This window comes from Cetorhinus maximus, chromosome 2 (assembly GCF_964194155.1).
Source record: "Cetorhinus maximus chromosome 2, sCetMax3.hap1.1, whole genome shotgun sequence".
NCBI lineage: Eukaryota > Metazoa > Chordata > Chondrichthyes > Lamniformes > Cetorhinidae > Cetorhinus > Cetorhinus maximus.
Window position 1 is genome coordinate 57,194,415 of NC_135880.1, and position 21,452 is coordinate 57,215,866.

Below are 21,452 nucleotides of genomic sequence, written 5' to 3' on the forward strand. Positions count from 1 at the left end.
TATATGATGTTGTGTGTGCCTGCATGCCATTATAATGTAAAGGTGCTCAGGAGAGCAAGGGTTAATGTGGGACTGGAGAATAGCACTGTCCACGGTATGATGTATAGAGTCACATGATAATAGACTAAGAGAGATCAGTCTGGAAAGAACACTCTAGAACCAGCTAACATGATGGCAATAGCACCATGCATGAGAGTAACCTGGGATCTGTAAATAGTTAAAGGTTAACAATAAGGAGTTCATGTTTAAATATACAAGTCTCAAGGTCTCATCATTGAGACATCAAAATAATCCTTATTACAACATGGTTGGCAGCGGTGGGATATCGGCGCTATCAGCATAGTACAACATAGTTGGCAGAGTTGGTTTCTTCCACAAGATATCACATCAGAGATAGTACCATAATCAGACATAGAGATCTGCAGTGATATAAAAGGTGGCAGCTAAACGAATGAACCCAGAACAGCATCTCAAGGTATGAAAAACTATGAGCAACTGAAGCCTTACCAGAGAGATATGCATCTAAGAAGAAGACATGAAGAAAAAGCTGAAGAAGCTTCACTACAGACTTCGAAGTGAGGAATCCACCAGAGTGAGCGTAGGTCCATTACAGAAAATTGCAAGAACCTGAGTGACACTGTTCATGACTTGGTGAGCAAAAATACAAAAAAAGTAGCTGTACTTACATTTTCTAATAGGTGGCAGTCCCAAGGTCTCAGCATCCAGAGGGCAGCTGAAAGAGAGCTGCAAGCAAAAAACAAAGGTTTTTTTTTAAAAACCTGTAAAAATCAGCTGGCAGAGTCAAAAGTTTAAGCAGATCCTGCAGAGTTTTAAAAAATAGAGGCCTGCAGATTTTAAGAACAAAGTGCTGTTGCTTTAAGTTAATAAAAAACCAGGCCCCAATCAGATCATGAGCCTGCCAAAATCTAAAGAAGAGGATCTGAAGAAAAAGAGAGAATCGCAGAGAAAAGCAATACTCCTACCTTGAAAGTTTAGAAGTTCAGAAACAAAAGTAGTCACAATCACCGGAGAGCCTGCAAAACCCAAAAATGGGAAACTCACAGCACAGAAAGCCCACAGCTTCAGACAGCCCAAGTGAAAAAAGGAGTAGAAAAATTTAAAGCGATAGCTACAAGAAAAAAAAATGGCCATGAGCAGCAAATTAGAAGAACCAGATACATTTTTGCTATGGAAAGGGCTAAAACAGACACAAGAGTGGGGGTCTTGGAGAGGACAGTTTTTAGTTTACAGAAGAACTACAAGAATAAGGAATCAGAAGAAGTACAAGTTGATCAGTTTTTGTTTGTCTTTGATTCATTTGCTGGTGAAGTACTCCACAGCCAATGTATAGATCAATACTTGGCAACATTTGGTGAGATATTACAAGGCTTTGGCAGATATTTTAAACTCCAAGTTGTGGAGAGTGCAGGCGCTAGAAGAAGGTCAAACACACCCCAATAAAACGCTGGAGGAGACAAGAGACCCCAGAGAGAGGGCAGCAAAAGACCCAGAGGGAGGGCAACAAAGGACCCTAGAGAAACAGGGTGACAGAAAACCCCAGAGATAGGGAGCCAAAAGACCCCAGGGTGAAGGAGACAGATGGAAGTGCAGAGTGAGCAGATGGCTGTGAATGAAGGAAAGCTACCTGAGGTAACTCCAAATAAGCAAAACATGCAAAAAGTAAATGAAGCTGTACTACAGGAAAATGTTCACACCAGAGCTAAACTGGAAGATTTGAAGTGCAAGATTCAAGTTGAGTAATACCTTTGAAAATGCACAATAAATTGAAGTCTTCAATGAACCAAGCTGTTCAAGATCTGAACAAACAAATTTTAGAGACGACACAAAGGCATCAAGAGGAAATAACAACCCTTAATTCCACAGTTGGCAAATCAAAGCAGGCAGAAAAGGCACCCCTGAAAGACTCCTTGAAGAATCAATATGTAGCCATGGAGAGACATGAGGAGCTTCAGAGAATGTTGCATATTGCTTCAGAAAAAGCTGCATTGGAACTATCAGTAGCAATGAAATGACGCACTGAAGCTCAGAGTGAGTTGGCAAGAGGTCAACAAGAAAATAAACAGTTGAAAGAGCAGTTGATCATCCTTCAAGATCAAATGCAAAAGGAATGCGCAACCATTCAGCAACATGAAAAAATGAAGACTGTCTTGAACAGTAGAATGAAAGCATGGCAGAAGAAACTCAAATGGATTCTATTACATTACAGGAAAGCTCAAGATGAAACAAGCAAGCTTTGCAAAGAAAAGGAAAACGTATTTAAAGACCTTTACATGTTACAAGAACCCTTCAGAACTAAGTTTATTCTTCTGGAAAATTATGAAGAGAGGCAAAATGAATGTAACATCACTCTGAACAAACTGAAGAACCAGTTGGCAGAGAAGACTCAACAATGTTCAACATTCCAGGAGTAAGCCAAAAGCTACAAGAAACAGACTGAAGAGCTGAAAAAGCAGTTGAATGAAAAAGGAGGCATTGAGAGGAAAAAGTGTAGAACTTTCCAAGCTGTGAGCGGATAATGAAGCCATGAGTAGCACAATTACAGAATGGAAACAAGTTAACACTTCATCGGAGATAGACCTGGCTAACAGTGAAACCAAAATGAAGGACAAGGACAAAGTCCTGTTGTAGACAGAAAAAGAAAAGGCAGAAAGGAGGCCGGAAAATGTAAATTTGACACTGAAGCACAAGGCACTAGGAGAAGAAAAAGCTGAGCTGAATTAAAAGATTCATAATCTTGCAAAATGATTTGAAAATAAAACAAGAAACAAGTGTTTGGCTGAAATTGCAAAACAAATGGAAATAAAGGTTCCATTTGTGAAATGTCAAGGTCCAGCAAGAACATGGCAGACACCACGGGAAAAGAAAATTGGAGTCCGCTCTGGGAATGAACAGAATGCACGTTCCCTTCGGAAGGAACAAGACAAACCCATAGTTTCCAAAAAAATCAAATGAGTTGTTAATAAAGAGGAACGTAACACGAAGGAGTGCAAAAAGCAAATCAAATGAAGATAGCCAAATACCAGAAACAGAGAGTATTACTACCATTCCTCTAAATGTGACTAACTGAGATGTGGAAGAACTATCGAACCTCCAGACCGTCTAAATTTATAAAGTCAGAGACTTGGGATGGGGGAGCAGGGATAGCAAGTAACAATTATATCACAAATACTTACATTAGGTTGGAAAGGAAAATGTTCTTTCGAGAAGAACGGACGATGTTGTATGATGTTGTATGTGCCTGCATGCCATTGTATTGGAAAGGTGCTCGGCAGAGCAAGGATTAATGTGGAACTGAAGAATAGCATGGCTCACGGTGTGATATGTAAAGTCACATAGTAATAGACTGAGAGAGAACAGTCTAGACAGAATGCTCTGGAACCAGCCTGCATGGAGGTAACAGCACCATGCATGGCAGTAACCTGGGATTTGTAAATAATTAAAGGTTAACAATTAAGGGTTCATATTTAACTATACAAGTCTCAAGATCTCATCATGGAGACATCAAAAGAACTCATATTACAACAAATACCAGTTCCTGCATCAACGTCGGGAAATTGGACTATGGTGAGTTCCCAAGTCAGGAATCAGGAGCAGTGTATAGCATTGTCAGGTCAGGAGACAAGCCTAATATACAGCAAAGAGCATCATGCACCTGAATGAACCAAGAGCCAGTTCCTGACTCAGTGCTGGGAAACCAGCAGGAAAGTAGCAATAAGCTGGATGACAAATGTTTAGAAGAAACAAAAATAAAAATACCTGGAAAAACTCAGCAGGTCTGGCAGCATCTGCGGAGAGGAACACGGTTAATGTTTCGAGTCTGTATGACCCTTCAACAGAACTAAGTAAAAATAGAAAAGAGGTGAAATATAAGCGGGTTTAAGGGGGGGAGGGTGGGACAGGTAAAGCTGGATAGAGGGCCAGTGATAGGTGGAGATAGCCAAAAGATGTCATAGACAAAAGGACAAAGAGGTGTTGAAGGTGGTGATATTATCTAAGGAATGTGCTAATTAAGGGTAGGAAGCAGAACAAGCAAGGTATAGATAGCCCTAGTAGGGGTGGGGTGGGGTGAAGGGAATGGATCAAAATAGGCTAAAAGGTAGAGATGAAACAATGGATGGAAATACATTTAAAAATAATGGAAATAGGTGGGAAAAGAAAAATCTATATAAATTATTGGAAAAAAAAGGGGGGGGGGGGGGATCGGAAAGGGGGTGGAGATGGAGGAGAGAGTTCATGATCTAAAATTGTTGAACTCAATATTCAGTCCGGAAGGCTGTAAAGTGCCTACTTAGAAAATGAGGTGCTGTTCCTCCAGTTTGCGTTGAGCTTCACTGGAACAATGCAGCAGGCCAAGGGCAGACATGTGGGCATGAGAGTAGGGTGGCGTGTTGAAATGGCAAGCGACAGGGAGGTCTGGGTCATGCTTGCAGACAGACCGAAGGTGTTCTGCAAAGCGGTCACCCAGTCTGCGTTTGGTCTCTCCAATGTAGAGGAAACCGCATTGGGAGCAATGAATGCAGTAGACTAAATTGAGGGAAGTCCCACCCCACCCTCCCCCAAACCAGCTTATATTTCACCTCTTTTCTATTTTTACTTAGTTCTGTTGAAGAGTCATACGGACTTGAAACGTTAACTGTGTTCCTCTCCGCAGATGCTGCCAGACCTGCTGAGTTTTTCCAGGAATTTTATTTTTGTTTTGGATTTCCATCATCTGCAGTTTTTTTGCTTTTATCCAAATGTTTAGAAGCTTTGGTTGGGTTAAGGGTGGTTTGCAGAAATATGGCAGCATGTCAGGTCAGGCAAGCAGCCAAATTTGGAGGCCTTAGGCTTGCAGTGCCACTCAGAGCTGAGAGAAACAAGTTCAAAGAGTGGAAGAACTGTGAGGGGATCAGTTTTATGGGAGGTAAATTTAAGAAGCCACGGTAAAGGAAACAAGGGTTCCAGTCTTTGAAAACTGGACTGACATCCAGTGAAATACTTGTGTCTGATTGAGGCAGAGTGTTGACACTCTATGGAATCTATAATCTTCTGTGGCTAATATGATGGCACATAAAACAAAAAGGGGGTCTTCATTATGGAAACAACCCAGAGCACCTTCTGCTAAATGTAAATGCAATGGAAGAAATAGGTTACCCCATGTGCCACATGGAAGATAAAAGAAAGAAGATGTTGAAGAAAAGTGGGCAAGGACACTAGATAACTCATCTTTTTCTCATGGAAATTTGATGGCATTCTCACCAGACATACTTGCAGTGATCATATGCGGGGTGCCAAAAAAGACTCAAGGTGTGAGGGTTCCAAGGTCTGGAGTCCCAACCCATTTACATTGATTTAAGTGCCGAGATCCACCGTCTCCTTCGGCGCAATGCAGGTGCTTGGCCCAGTTTCCAGCCAATCGAGCAAATTCATGAAATTAAAGGTGAGTTCACAAGAATGGCTGTCGATTTTACTGTCCCAGATGTTTAACATAATTTTGATATGAAAAAGTCAAAGATTGATTAAAGATTGGTGAACTATGAAAAATTCTACTGTGGACCTTAACGCAGTGAAATAATCAGTTTCAGACATCATAAAGGCCATGAGAATTACTCTGGCAGAACTACCATTCAGAACAGTCTAACAAATTACCACAAGTGTTGGAAAGAATGTTTTGCATTTACAGAATTAAGAACAGACCTTTTCATTTTTCCTCCTGCTGATTACTCTTTCCAGTCCATTAAAAGCTCCTGAACCTACAAAGAGAATGTTGGTGGTGTCCACCGGAATGGTATCTATACGATATCTTCTCGAGCTCCGTTCTGGAACATTTACTATTGTTCCCTCCATGATTTTCAACAAACCCTGAAAGACATTAAGTACTATTGTCATGTTCCCCACAGTTGTTTCTTAAAATTTAAGACCTCTGTTTCCAAATTACCAGTGATACATCACAGCCTACACTTAAACTGAAGAGTTGTTAAGATACCTTGTAAGGCCAAATGACAGAATGAAATAAAATTTGAGCAGTCCTTACCTTGGTAACTTTCCTGAGATCAGAAGATTTCATTCTTACCTAGTCCCAGGTTTGGTGCAAAATGAAGCAGCATTGACTCTGCTATTTCTGTACACCATTCTGGCCTCCATATGATAAAAAAAGATTTGCAACAATGGCATCTGAACTGAGAGGTTATAACTATCATGAAAGACTGAACTGCCTGGGGCACTTTTCTCCAGCAAAGAGAAAGCTGAGACATGACTTAAGAGAGCTCTTTAAAAATATGAAGGTGCTTGATAGGTTGACATAGAGAAGATATGACCACTTGTGGGTTGTCCAAAAATAGGGGTTGTATATCTGAGATAATCACTAATAAATCCAATTGGGAATTCAGAAGAAATTTATTTAACAGAGGTGGATTAGAATGTGAAACTTGCTACCATAAAGAGTAGTTGAGGTGAGTAACATAGGTGTATTTAAAGGGAATCTAGGTAATCACATGAGGGAGAAAGGAACAGAAGGATATACTGATAAGATTAGATCAAGTAGGGTGGGGTGAGGCTTAGATGGAGCATAAACAACGGTATAGACCAGTAGGCCAAATAGCCTATGTAATTTCCATCAGGTTGCTCTGGTGTTGTCCTTACTGTAGGATGGCCCTTCACTTCAAAGGAGCATATTCCTTTGTAGGACCTCTTCTAGCAGCACTTCCAAGGAGCTATTCTAGTGTTTTCACTTGCTGCAGCCATCTTTTCCCCCTCTTTAGGAGCAGGACAGCTTTAAGAGTGACCAGAGCTCCTTCATGAACTGCTGCTGTCAGATAAGTTGCCCCTTAACCCCAGGCTACTTACTCTGTGGACTGGGTATGGTGACAATTTATTTCAATGAAGCTGACTGCATGTTACAGCACCAGGTCAGGTCACAGCACAATAGACATGTGCAGCATCCAAGGAGGAGTGGTCCCAGTGTCTCTGCACCAAGACAATATTATCACTTCTCATGTGTAAACTAGCAGGCTTTGTTTCCCAAACCTTTAGTGACCCACATTATCCACCAACCAGTGCACAAACTGTCAGTTCCAGGTAATATTCTACTTAGTTTTCAATGAGATATTACTCTAGTTACAGAAATCTACCAGCAAATCACTTAAAATATTCCTGGGTCTGTACCAGGAATACTTGATCATCTGGAATAACAGAAAATTCAGCAGGTCAATGTGTACACTAGTAAAGAAACTTCCCAGATTTCCCTGTATTTAAATGAACAAAGTGAAATCTCATGGGTTCTTTTAAAGGCATGTGATTCAATGCACTTGGGGAGGAAACTCAGGAAAATCTCTCCTTAAATGTGCAAGCAACAAAAATTGTGCAATTTAAGCTGTAAACATGTTACATAATAATAATTATCACAAAAAATATTGTTTCCTACTGACATGCCTCTGAAAACTTTGGGTTGTAGTTACATCTGCTATGCAGCATAAACGCATATTTAGGCAAATATTCTGAAAAAGAAATTTCTCAAAAGTTGCTATTTGTTTTGAAGTGTTTTTAACTGGCCTCATAAATCCTATGGTCTGAGCTTTATTTTTTTACAGCAATGCCACACCATCTATTAAAAAATGCCTCTCCGCTGTTTAATTAGATATTATGGGCCATATTTTTGTGGAATAAAGAAATCTCCAGACCTTTAAAAAGGGCAGACAAGACCTGGATGCAGAAGTCCCACCCCCATTTTCGACAGGTTCCATTTTTCCAGCGGGGAAGAAGGCAGGGCCTAACTCACTGGGGGAACGCGAACTCAACAGCACCATTTAAGCTTAGTGCTGAGTTCAAGCAGACCCCATTTTGGCTGTTAAAAGGGCCTTAATCCACAATGTGGGAGTCACAAATTGATGGAGTAGACATAGAGGTGAAGGATAGGTAAGGTCTGTTTAAGTGTCATGATCTAAAGTTTTTAAATGCCCCATTCTTTAAACATGAAAAAAAAGGCTGAAGCTGTCAATGAGAGTAAAAAAAAAACCCTCTGCCTAACTTCTCTGATTGACAGGCCACCTGGTTAGAAAAAATTGCCAACTGGCCATGAAGTTTCAGTAGAGGTCTTTGTTGACATTTCCCTAAGGATTATTATTATGTCATTATGAATACTTGACTGAGTTTTGAAAGCTACAATTATCTCAGTGGGGGGGGAGGGATTCTGAGTTGACAGTTTAGCTGACAGTTGAAAGAAGCCATTAAAAAATTAGATGCCTTTGATCTGGGTTCTGAGTAGAAGTCTGTTTGTTTCTATAGGGGATTAACCACTTGAGGAGATTTAAAGCTTTAAATGAGTTTCATGAATGGGAGCTTTTTCGCTATCTTTCGCTGTAAGAATGATAGCTGTATTAGATTATTAGAAGTTTATTTTTCATCTCCATAGGCTCCTGAAGCCTGCACATGATGGATACTGGCTGAGTGGCTATCGAGGTGTCATGGAGGCTATGAAGGGGCATGGAGGTAGGCGGGTACATGAGTTGCCCTAGCAGTGGAATGGGGGCTATGAGGGGGCATGGGAGTGAATGGGTGAGGAATGAGGGCTTGATGACCTGATATTTTCTAAAATAACTGGGACAAAGTCCCAGAGAACCTATGCAGCCTTCTAACCAGCCCACTTGCCTGTCCCCATGGTCACCTAGGACCTGCGTCTAGGGTCGGCAGGACCGACTCTACCCACTCCCACTTCGTCGGAGCCAAAATTGGGTCTAACGGGGCCCTTTAAACCAAGGTCTGCCAAGAAAGGAAATCAGGCCTATCACTCACTTGCTGCACACCTTCTCCACCTACATCACGAAGCTGGTGTATTCCTGGAACCGCTCCAATCTTATCCACTTCATCAAGAAACACAATTCCTTATGGATTAAAAAATACATGAATAAATGTTCAAATACAGGACTGTCTCGCTATGACATTCTGATATACGTATCACAGCCTTCAAAACAACATGTGTTAATCATGGCTCCTCCATTAATAGGTAATAATGGTGCCCCATGCTGTTCTGGCTTCCCAGGCAGATATTCAGATATAAACTGACATTACATATTCGTCCAAGGTCAGTCCTTCTGAACATTTCACTGTTGCTCGAGACACTTCCTTCCAGGTGAGCAGGAACTGTAATTTTGAGCACTAGCAGCCAGTGAAGGTTGCCAGCTACACAGAAATTATTGCCATTTTACCTGGTAAGAGAGGGGGAGAGGATGAAAAAGGGGGAAATGGGGAGATAAAGGTTGTGGGGGAGACTACCAGGTGTGGAAAACATTCAGGGCCACCCCTTATTTCCTGTTTCAAATGTACTGAGTGACATGAGCTTTGCAGAGATACTGCAGTTGCATGATGGACAGGTCCCCTAAATTAATTAATTTTTGAGAGCATAATGAACCTAGCGCCCAGCTTGTGAGCATGCTCGCAGCACTCTGTGACCTGGCCACCTAACATTATGGAGGGATGGAATCAGAAATTAGATCAAACTGTGCTGTCAATTTCAAACAGTGGATTTGAACAGTGCCTTTGGTTTCATATATGGCAATTGTTTGCTCATTCTGTGCTGGAAGTTTACAGCACGTCATATTCTTATGTGTCCAGGGCGTGCTTCAGAAACAGACATTAGTCCCTTTGCATTTGCAAAGAAGGAGCCTAATGCCAGTTTGATGCCAACTTTGCAAAATTTGATTGCAACTGATCACAACTAGGGCTCTGGATGCTGCTGTTAGTTTATTTTGGCACTTGACAGCCAACTTGGTAGTCCTTAAAGGAACCACTGCAGTAGGGTTGCCAACCCTCCTGGATTGCCCTGGAGGTTTCAGGGACTAGAGATTATTCCAAACTTCTACCACCCTTTGTGTGGAGAAGTATTTCTTAGTTTCACTCTGGAAAGGTCTGGCTTTAATTTTGAGACTACGCCCTTTGACTTTCCAATCACTGGAAATAGTTCAAAAGCAAATGACTGCAGATGCTGGAAAACTGGAATAAAAACAGAAAATGCTGTAAATACTCATCAGACCAGGCAGCATCTATGGAGAGAAACAGATTTAACATTTCAGGTCAATGACTCTTCAGTTCTGATGAAGGGCCATTGACCTGAAAGATAAACGCTGCTTCTTTTTTTTTTTATTCATTCATGGGACGTGGGCTTCACTGGCTGGGCCAGCAATAATTGCCCAGCCCTAGTTGCCCTTGAGAAGGTGGTGGTGAGCTGCCTTCTTGAAATGCTGCAGTCCATGTGGTGTGGGTACACCTACAATTTCTGTTAGGGAGGGAGTTCCAGCATTTTGACCCAGCGACAGTGAAGGAACGATGATATATTTCCAAGTCAGGATGGTGAGTGACTTGGAGGGGAACTTCCAGGTGGTGGTGTTCCCATCTATCTGCTGCCCTTGTTCTTCTAGATGGTAGCAGTCGTGGGTTTGGAAGGTGCTGTCAAAAGAGCCTTGGTGAATTCCTGCAGTGCATCTTATAGATGGTACACACTGCTGCTACTGTGCGTCAGTGGTGGAGGGAGTGAATGTTTGTGGATGCGGTGCCGATCAAGCGGGCTGCTTTGCCCTGGATGGTGTCAAGCTTCTTGAGTGTTGTGGGAGCTGCACTCATCCAGGCAAGTGGGGAGTATTCCATCACATTCCTGACTTGTGCCTTGTAGATGATGGACAGGCTTTGGAGTCAGGAGGTGAATTATTCCTAGCCTCTGACCTGCTCTTGTCACCACAGTATTTATATGGCTAGTCCAGTTCAGTTTCTGGTCAATGGTGAGGTGATGGCATTGTGATATTGTCGCTGGACTAGTAATCCAAAGACTCAGGGTAATGCTCTGGGGACCCAAGTTTGAATCCCACCATGACAGATGGTGGATTTTAAATTCAATAAAAATCTGGAATTAAAAAAGTAAATTAAAATGTTTAATGATGACCATGTAACCATTGCTGATTGTTGTAAAAACCCATCTGGTTCACTAATGTCCTCTAAGGAGGAAAATCTGCCATCCTTACCTGGTCTGGCCTACATGTGACTCCAGACCCACAGCAATGTGGTTGGCTCTTAAATGCCCTCTGAACAAGTGCAATTAGGGATGGGCAATAAATGCTGGCCCAGCCAATGACGCCCACATCCCATGAATGAATTTTTAAAAAATTTAGTGATGGTAATGCCATTGAACATCAAGGGACGGTGGTTGGATTCTCTCTTGTTGGAGATGGTCATTGCCTGACACTTGTGTGGTGCGAATGTTACTTGTTGCTTGCCACTTGTCAGCCCAAGCCTGGATATTGTCCAGATCTTGCTGCATTTGGACATAGACTGCTTCAGTATCGCGAATGGTGCTGAATATTGTGAAATCATCAGCGAACATCCCCACTTCTGACCTTATGATGGAAGGAAGGTCATTGATGAAGCAGCTGAAGATGGTTGGGCCGAGCACACTACCCCAAGGTACTCCTACAGTCATGTCCTGGAGCTGAGATTGGTGTCCTGGAGCTGAGATCTCTCTACAGATGTTGCCCGCCCTCTTCAGTAGAAATAGTATCTAACTACCCTATTGTTCCGCTTAATATCTAGAAAACTTTGATTAAATCATCCCTTCTCCTTCAAAATTCCAAGAAGTATAATCCTAGTTTGTGTAATCTCTCATCATTTCACCTTTGAGGACCAGGTCTTGTTCTGGTAAATCGACACTGAACTCCCTCTAAGGCCAATATATCCTTCTTAAGTTGCGGTGCATAAGACTACTCATAGTGTTTCAGGTATGGTCTAAACAGTGCTTTTTATAGCTCACGACTTCTAAACCCTTGTATTCTAGTTTTCTGGGTACACAGGTCATAATTCTATTAGCCTTTTTATTTCTATATCTGTTCATGATGTCTTAATGATCTATGTACCTGGACCCTGAAGTTTCTTTGGACTTCCACTGTTTCTAGTTATTTACTATTCAGAAAGTACCCTGTTTTACACTTTTTAGGTCCATGATGGGTGACCTCACATTTGCCTACTATGAAGGCTAATATACCATTTGCTTTCCTAATTTAGTTTTGTGCCTGCATGTTAACTTTCTGTGCTTTGTACATAAGGACTCTTAAATCTCTTTGAATACCAACTTTTACTAGTCTCTTCCTTTTAAAAAATATTCTGCCTTTCCATTCTCCCTACTATGTCATAGACATTTAATTCAATAGAAGGGAAAGGATGCAAGAACATACTTAAGGAATGAAGGGTGTTCAGATTCTATCAAGTGTCACTGATTATGATTTCTTTGACCTATATTGACCTATAAATGGCAATCTTAAAAGTTTAATGGCTTCATACATTTAAATGGATTATATTCATATTAATCAATAATCTTGCGATGAAGATTTTACAACACAGACAGTTTACCAGCAATATAATTATAGGGGCTCAGTAGCAGAGGATGAAGATTCATAATGCTGTTATCTCTTATTTTGTATTTCAACTATAAAAATAAATTCAAGTAACTTCTAATATTGCAATAGATTAAATATGACCAAATACTCACCTTCTGCATCACAATACATCACCTTCCAGGTCAATTTTGTTGGAACAATTGTGATGCTTACCATTTTACCCTTCTTTGGGACACACTTCTGCTCATTTTTTGTTTAAAATGACGACAATAAACGAAACTTGCACCCATCAGCTGATCATCACATATAATGATGGAGGCCATTGAAAGGAACGAGCTCCAGGTTATTCAATGATTTGTGACAAGGTGTTCGTCTCCTGTTATAAAAGACCCTATTATCCTTGATGTTACCCTCAACAAATCCACAACAGTATTGACAGATTTGAACAAATATGGTAAAAAAAATACTAATACTTATTCACTGACCCATTTCATTTGATTATAATTTTTTGACAAAAATAAGAATGGTTATACCTTGTTGAGCTTTTGCAACATTGAAGTTTGCATTCTGCAGTAGCTTAGCAATGACCGATTCAATGTCTTCACCAACATATCCTGCTTGCGTTAGACATGTACAGTCACAGATAGCAAATGGTACATCCAAGCACTTGGCCAGTGTCTGGGCCAACAATGTTTTCCCTATGAAAATAAAATAGATCATTTGGTTTTGAAATAAAGATATGTTGTTGTGAGACCCTGCTTGATATCAAGAAAAATGATTTTTGAATTTACTGGCTAGAAACTCCTAACTGATTTTTTTAAAAAAGATTAAAGACACATTCCAGTGACTTGGGATCACAGTCAAAGATGGCTACATACTTGCATCACTATACCTTCTGCATACCAAAAAACATTGAAACCTGTCTGCAAAGCTGCACCAGGAACAATACTTGACTGGATAGAGACAAACTATTAAACATAATCACTTGGACAATAGGACCCTGGCTGAGAGAGGAATTCCCAGCTATGATCTAATCAAGTTACAACTGGAATATATTGGCCATGACCATATTTGAGTCACTGGGCAGTTGGAGAGAAAATGTCACAATCCAACGTTTAAGCACCTGGCTTCTCTGCAGAATAGCTAGGACACAAGCAACTGAGATGCTGAAAGAACAAGACACTGAGTGGGTTCCTTCCCTCCTTCTTTCTCTCTTTTTCTCTCTCTCTCTCCATGCAACATGCAGGTTTTTAACCCTGTATACCGAGTATGACTATTCAGATGCCCCAGACAGAGATTTTTAAAAGAACTCAATCCAGCGTTGCTGCCTTCAGAACAGATAACTCATCCATCTTTAAACGCCTTGACTCCAAAATCAGCAGGACCACTGAATGAAAGCAGGACTAGCAAATTCAGACTGAAGTCAGCCAAGTCACTAACCTTCAAGAGCTGTGAATCCCTTTAATTTTACTGGACTCTAAATTACTTAATCTATTCTCTCCACTCTGTAATCTATTTGTGGTGTATGTAAACTTCAAGTGTATGTGTGTGTGTGTGTGTGTGTGTGTGTGGAAGTCAGAACTTTTTTTATTATTTGATTTAGACCAGGTTCAGTACAATAAAAACTATCCTCTTCTTTTTAAAAACTCAAGAAAACCTGTTTGATCATGGCTTTTATGGTTACAGCACATAAACAATTAAACACTGATGGAATTGGAAACTATATCTGTTTTAACAAAAACCTGTTGCTGTCAAATGAGGAAAGGGAAAAGAGGGGTGCCATTTGACTATACGCACAGATCATAACAATGTCAAAAAGTAAGAACTTCTCATTACTAAACTAAATCACTGTAAATCAACTTAATTCTTAAGAAATACAGATGGCTAGATTAGGCCAGGATCTCCTCCCACAACCTCCTCAAAAGGTGGATGGATGTCCCACCTCCTCTCCATCTCCTGAAGCAAGGCCTCCAGTGCAATATCAGACAAGCCTGGTGCACGCTCCTCACCACCTTCTGCCATTGTTCCAATTTTCAATCACAATTCCTGCCTTCAGCTCCACTTAAAACCACCATGCATCCCCCCTTTAATAAGTGCTAGCCGCCTTTAAATACTGCTGTCCAATCCCTATATCAGGCTCCCTCCTGATGCATTCAGCTGACCAACAGCACAGGTAAAGCTTGCTACACAGAGCAATCATTAAAATCAGCAAAAGCATAAATGTAATGTACTCCCTGCATCGCTATGAATGGGTGCAAATTAATCACGTACTATAATCCCCAACTATGTTTTCATAGCCACGCAGTTAAGGCAACTTTAAAAGGCTTGTATGAGATATTGACTCAGTTTGTAGCAAAATCACTGAAATTGTGATATTGGGCAGAGTTTTCCATGCCCGCTGGCATCAGGCATGTTTGGCGGCATGTGTGGACAATATGGCGAGAAGGCCAAAAATTGGTTTCACATCATGAAACCAGTTTGCAATCGTCCGCTCTGCCCGCGAATGGTGGGCTGTGTTTCCCACCATCAGATGTCAGAAACCTCATTGTAATACATTTTCATATCATTATAAGGCCAGCCCACTGGAAGCATCCCCCGACACTGGATCATCCTTCCATGTTGAGGGAAAAACACGTCGACACGTTTCACAACAGCATATATAATGCGTGCGCTTGGCGGGTTGCACTTCACTCGGGACTTCAAGATTTGTTTGCCTACCTTGCTTCCGGCAGCACTTGCAATAATTAGAGTCAGTCTTCACAGACAGCACCACATCTCTTTTAAAAGGGCTTACGGCAGGTTTCCAGACCAGTCATAAGGCATGGGTGGCTTTTCAATGGCTACAGGCCTGGGGCTTGCTTGGGGAAGGGGGAGAAGTGGCCTCAGGCAAGGGAAGAGGCTGCAGCACAAGGGCTGTACTGGGGAAGGAGGGTATCCCAGGGTGTGTGTGGGGGCACATGTTGATCTGTGCGTGACTTCAAGATGGTGAGGGCTGAGGAGGCAGTCTCCAGGGGAGAAGAGGCCAGATGGACATGTGAGGGTATGTGTGTGAGAATGGGTGGTGATGTCCCTTGACCTGGCAGAGTAAGATGCCAGTGAATGTATGATGGGCTTGAGAGTGTGACTTTAAAGCCATGAGATGGTTGCCGTACTCAGGCAGCATGGATGAGATCATTCATCCTCTATCTGCATTGGATGGCCAACCTCTTCTGTGCAGCATGGCACTGGTCACCACTGCCATTGCCTACCAGTCAGAGTGGTAATGTTGCTGCCCTCCTGCAACCAGAGTGAGGGTAGAGGACATCACAGCGGGCCTCCACGGCATCCAAAACACACTCGAGGGATGCGTCATTAAACCTGGATGCAGTCTTCTTGCCTTTCTGGGCCATGTCTTCTTTGCAGCAGTCGTGGGCTGGAAGAACTGATAGGTGTGCACATGGCTGATCTTTAAATGTGGTGCCTGGTGCGATGAAGCGGCGAGGTGACAGCTTGGCAGGCGCATCAGAGCCCGCCCACCATCAAAACGGCGTGTTTCCCTGGAATGCATAATTAATGTGGCGGGATTGAGATAATACGGCACGAGACACAGTCATAAACAGCTGACGGGTAAAACATTGTTTTTCCCACCTGCTACCACACTTAGTGCAAATCTGGGACGATTCCGCCCATTAGCACTGAGTATTTTAATATTCATATGAAATTTCTCTATACCACTTTAACAAAGGCACTAACGTATTTATTTTAACTAGGTAAATGGCTTGGGTTTTCCATGCCTGATCATGACGGGTGGGTTCAACGGCGAGATCAGAGAATCTCACAAAAAAGCCCGAGTCACAATTCCCAATGACATAAATCCAGGACATGATTGTCTACTCCCCCCTTCAATGGTGGGCTATGTTTCCCACCGTCAAACTTAGGGAACTTAACTTTAATAAATTTGCATCTACTTATTGTGGCCACACAGCAGAATCATCTCCCCATGTCAAATTTAAATCACACGTCAGCATGATTTCACGATGGCATGATTTATAACTGCCTTTAAAAGGTGTGAACCAGGCAGCCTCAACTTTGTGGGGAACTCGGAGGTGTGTGCACACAACTTTCGCAGCACTCGTGATGATCCCAGCGGCTCCGTGTATTCGGGGCGGGGTGCACAGGTAAGTCTCCACAACGGCTTCTTCATGGCTGGTTTGTGGTGCTGGGCCAAGAGCAACAGTACAAAGGGTGGAGGGGGAGAAGGCAACCTCAGGGGCAAGGGCAACAATGCAAAAAGGGAAGGGGGAGAAGGCAACCTTGGGGCAAGGGTAACAGTGCAAAGGGAGAGAAGGCAAACTCGGGGCAAGGGCAACAGTGCAAAGGGGGAAGGGGGAGAAGGCAACCTCGGGCCGGGGCAACAGTGCAAAGGGGGAGAGGGCAACATCGGGACAAGAGCGACAGTGCAAAGTGGGGGGTCATGGCAGCACCGACTGAAGTTTGAACACAAACACATTGCAAAGTAGGGCGTGGGGGGTGGGGGTGCAGTGGGGGTGGGGGGAAGAAAACAGCCGGGCTAATGGCAAAACGTGTCAAAGATGAGCACTCTACTGTTTTTCCCACCTGATATTGGACTTTGCTGATTACAGGACTATTCCGTCAATATCTTAGTTAACATAGAGGACAAGGGGGTTTCATAGAAGCATGTTAGCGCATTTGTTACTCATATCACACAGTACAATTTTAACCTACTGTACTTGTGCCAAAGGAATGCAAATAACAGGATTTAATTTCATTCCTGGTGTGAAACTGGAAATGGCATTATAATTCTTGTTGATACTGACATTAGCTTCTGAATCTGAGGGTTGTAAATTCAGGCACCATTCTTTGACCAAACAAGTAACTAGGCAGACATTTCAGGGAATGCTGCACGGACACGCCAGGCTTCAGATGAAATGTTAAATGGAGCTGCTGTCTTCCAACGATTCGGGTTTTCATGCAAAAATCTCATAACACTATTTGAAGTACAGCAGGAAGTGTTTCCTGAGTCCTAAACAACATTCCTCCCTCAACTAATATCATCAAAAGCAGATAATGGATCATTCATCTCACTGCTGTTTTAGAATGTTGCCATGTGCAAAATGGCTGTTGTGTTAGCATCAAAAATAATTAACTGGATGTGAAGGTTTTGGGTTGTTCCGAGAAACTTGGCACCATATAAATGCAACTTTTTTTCAATGTTCATGCCAGATTAATTCTTACCCAAACTTGATATGAACCTATGTTATTTTCAAAAGCAAATTTCTGAAACAGGACAACCTGAAAATGATACAATAATTAGATTTCTATTTCTGATCCTACTGAAACTTCATTATACCTGAGCCTGTGGGTCCAAGCAGAATGATATTACTTTTGTCTAGATGAGCAGTGTCATCATCAGAGTCAAAATTCTGTTGGAAGCTTCTCTTTGGTAATGGCTGTTGCGATAAATAAGGTGAAGGTGGAATCAATCCTGTTAACTGAAGCAGTTCTGTCCGGAAAATATAGATGAACACCTTAAAAAGCTTTATTTTGTAATGTTGCTCAATCCAACAACAAAACTATAAACAGAAGTGATCCTACCTAACTTACCCTCACCTCATATTATTGGTAGCTTCTTAAATAAGCATTAAAGCAAATTTCTCTAGATAATAGCATAAAGCAACAATTCCCCCTCTTCTCCCAGCCCCCACCACAGTTAAAGCATACGACTTTTGAGCTAGAAACTTAGGAACAGGGAGAATTTTATGCATGCAGTACATTTTTTTAACTTTTAGTGGTCACTCCTATCTCAGGCCATTAGACATTTGGCACATTTATTTTTGTGCAAACCACTTGAAATTACACTTTGAATCAGCAATGGCTCCATGTGACCTCGTGAATGGTATTCAAAACAGTTTTGATCTGTGACCTGCAATGTAATGTGCACCAATGTGATAAAGACTGAATACTTTAAAGAAAATTCAACAAACTTTCCGAAATTTAAAAAAAATGCTTTCCTTCCTTCCTTCCTCTTTTTCTGGTGACTTATGCTGGAATGGTTTCACGGAATTAAGCAGGCTTTGTATCATACCTAAGAAGGAATCTATCACAAAAAGGCAGGGACAGTGACTGTTGGCAAAACTATCCATTCTGTCAGCCACAAACCTGTCCGCAGTTGATCTCTATGAACACATAGGGCAGGATTTTTAGTCGGCGGGCGGGCGTGATTGGCGGGCCCAGGAGCGGCCGGGGAATGGATCGCTGACCACGATCGGCCCCCGACCACAATTTCACTTCTCACACACACATGCAGCTATTCAACCATGAAAGCCATATCACCCAAATATATTGCAGGACACTCACTGCCACATTTTACTCTATCTTGCAGGGCACTGACTGATGTGTAAAGTTCCAAATGGAAAATCACTGTCAATTAAAATCAAAATATGTTATGATCTGCCTGTTTGGCATGCTGCAAGTAGTCATTAGGTATGTGTTCACACACAAATCACTTAACTAAGGTGGTGTTAGGGGGAAGAAAGTAAGTGAGAATTTATGGTAAGGGAGAATTCATTATAAGGGAATGAATTACTTAAATTAGAATCTATAGGCAGGCCAGCACAAATCAGTAAATCAACAGTTAAACAGTTAAACCAGACAAACCTTATACACTCTCAAACTTTGTACACCCTTAGGGTTTGCAATCACCAGCAAGGTCCTGGGAGTTACACTGGAGTCAGAGGATGGCAATAACATTTTTTTTTAGTGTGCTCTTCAACAGATAGGGGAAGGACAGATGGTCCCAGCTTAGATAGGAAGGCAAGTTTCAGCCAGGGTGAAAGTAGGGTCAGGTGATGCATGTACCTTTGTACCAGAGACTTGTCTGTTTAATGTAAACCTATATGTTGACAAGATCGGAATCTGGAGGATGTTCTTGTACATGACCAATAATGTATAAATATGGTGAACACTTGTAGCTCAGCAGAGTACTGTCTCAAGCTGCATTGAGATGGTGCCCTCCTTGCAATTGCTCGAATAAACGATCGTAACCTGTACCTGAGTCTCCTGTGGTCGTTCATCAAAGATACCACAACAAGTTGGCATAGTTGGCAGGATACTTAGATCGGATCCTCGGGACGGCTCTGCAAAGTAGGCGAGTATATTCATTTACCACCCGTAGTTAGTGCAGCAAGCCTACCCGAGAACGGTCCGGTCAAGTATTAAAGAATCAAGAGGAGGACTCAGGACAGGAGATAGGAGGTGCCAGGGGTAATAGGCGGAGCCGTGCAGGCGGGCTAGCGGGGCCAAAGCCGCGCAGGAAGGCCGGAACCATTATCCAGTTAAGAGGAGGGTGGAGCTGTGCTGGCGTGGTTACGGTTTGAAATATAACCTTAGCCGAAGCCATGCAGGAAGGCCGGAACCCAGTAAGAGGAGGCAGAGCCATGCTGGCGTGGTTATAGTTTGCAATATAACCTTAACCGAAGCCGTGCAGGGAGGCCAGACCCCAGTTGAGAGGAGGCAGAGCCGTGCTGGCGGGTTACGGTTTGAAATATAACCTTAGCCAAAGCCGCACAGGGAGGCCACACCCCAGTTAAACCGCACATACATACCTCAGATAACGAAGTTGTTAGGATGTGCGAACGTACCGCGCAGAAATATACGGAAAATAGGAATAGGATGCCGTCAGGGAAACAAAATAGCGCTAAGGAACTTGACTGGGGAACCGCGGACTCCATTACGAGGTTCATAGCGGAACAACAGTCAAAAATAATCACTAAAATGCAGAAGGAGGGGTGGAACTCACAGGGAATCCCCGGAGAACAAAAACAGTGGTGGTTAGAGCAAAAAAAAGGATAAGGAAAAGAAAGGGATGATGGTTATTATCACGCTGTACCTACAGTTGTGCAGAAGGGTTAATACTAAATTCCAGTCAATTAGAGAGAGAGAAACAAAGTCAGATCCAAGACAGGTCAGAGCAGTGGCAGCAGCAGCCTGCAGTGACACTGATCAAGAGGGGGAAAGCTCCGAAGGAGAAACCTATGAAGGAGCTGAGGCAGTTCCGCCCTCATATGAACCAACCGCCCCAATGTGCCCATTGAATCCCATGGCCCCTATGGCATTAACCGTTAGGAAAAGTAAAGTCAGGAAAGGCAAATTAAAAGGCGAAGAGAGTAAGGGGGCCCAGGGGTGGGAGGGGATGAGGAATTTGAGAGGGTTGTAGAGAAGGTTAAGCATGTACCATTCAGACCGGGGGATAAGCAGGTTTTGCTTAAAGAATTGCCGAGACTTAAACCTTGGCAGAACAACCCAGATTTTTGTACCAAATTGCGGGAAATGCAAGATTTCCATGCAATGCACCCCCTTGATACTCACGTACTGGTGTAGGCAAAGTGCTCAGGGGATATTTGGGGAAGATTACCCCTACAGTTTAGGAGTGAAGACTGGGCAAAACCTGGGGACGTCCCAGATCGGGAGAAGGCGAGCCCTGCACAGGGACTTTGAGGAGACAGGTAAAGAAGGCTTGGGGGAGCGACAGATGAATTGGGGGTGTATAACGTCCGTAGTACAGAAAAAGGGTGAGTCCGTAATGGACTATGCAGAGCGAAAGTGGGAGACTTATGTACAGTTTTCAGGACAACCGCATCCCGTGCGGGATGACGAGATTTTCCTGAAAATGTGGAAGGATGATTGGGACCCGCTACAAGAGCTGCTTGTGCTGAAGAGAGAGAGGGAGAAAGAGAGAAAAGGGGGGTACCCCTAGGGGCATTAATAAACACTGACAGGCAGGGGAAATGTGAGCTTTCGTCAGTTTGATTGTCCCTATAGGTGGAGCCTTCAAGATCCCTTTATTTCCCCCACTGCTATTTGAAGTTTCATTTAGAATATGAGAGTTTTAAGTCGTTAAGTTAAGGATACAGGAATATAAATACATGCTTTTAAATGTATGTTCGTTTGTGTGCAAGGAAGTATTTGTATGTGAGCTTTAATGTGTTTTCTTCCGTAAATTGTCATTCATATGTGTAGTTCAGCACTTTAGGTTTGAAAGCCCCATGTTAGATTAAAGGAAAAGTACACTAAAACATT

At 42.5% G+C, this 21,452-nt stretch overlaps 1 protein-coding gene across 1 annotated transcript in view; it reads right to left on the reverse strand.

The window, feature by feature from the left end:
• Positions 1–19,535, reverse strand: part of LOC144690033 (ATP-dependent clpX-like chaperone, mitochondrial) — a 43,158-nt gene extending 23,623 nt beyond the window's left edge. The window contains exons 1-5 of the mRNA XM_078557557.1: positions 19,425–19,535; positions 17,725–17,824; positions 12,908–13,072; positions 8,791–8,879; positions 5,698–5,862 (exon numbers count right to left, since the gene is read on the reverse strand). Of these exons, the coding sequence (XP_078413683.1) occupies positions 5,698–5,862; positions 8,791–8,879; positions 12,908–13,072; positions 17,725–17,824; positions 19,425–19,535 (630 nt within the window). The remainder of the gene's footprint in view (positions 1–5,697; positions 5,863–8,790; positions 8,880–12,907; positions 13,073–17,724; positions 17,825–19,424) is intronic.
• Positions 19,536–21,452: the final 1,917 nt, after the last annotated feature.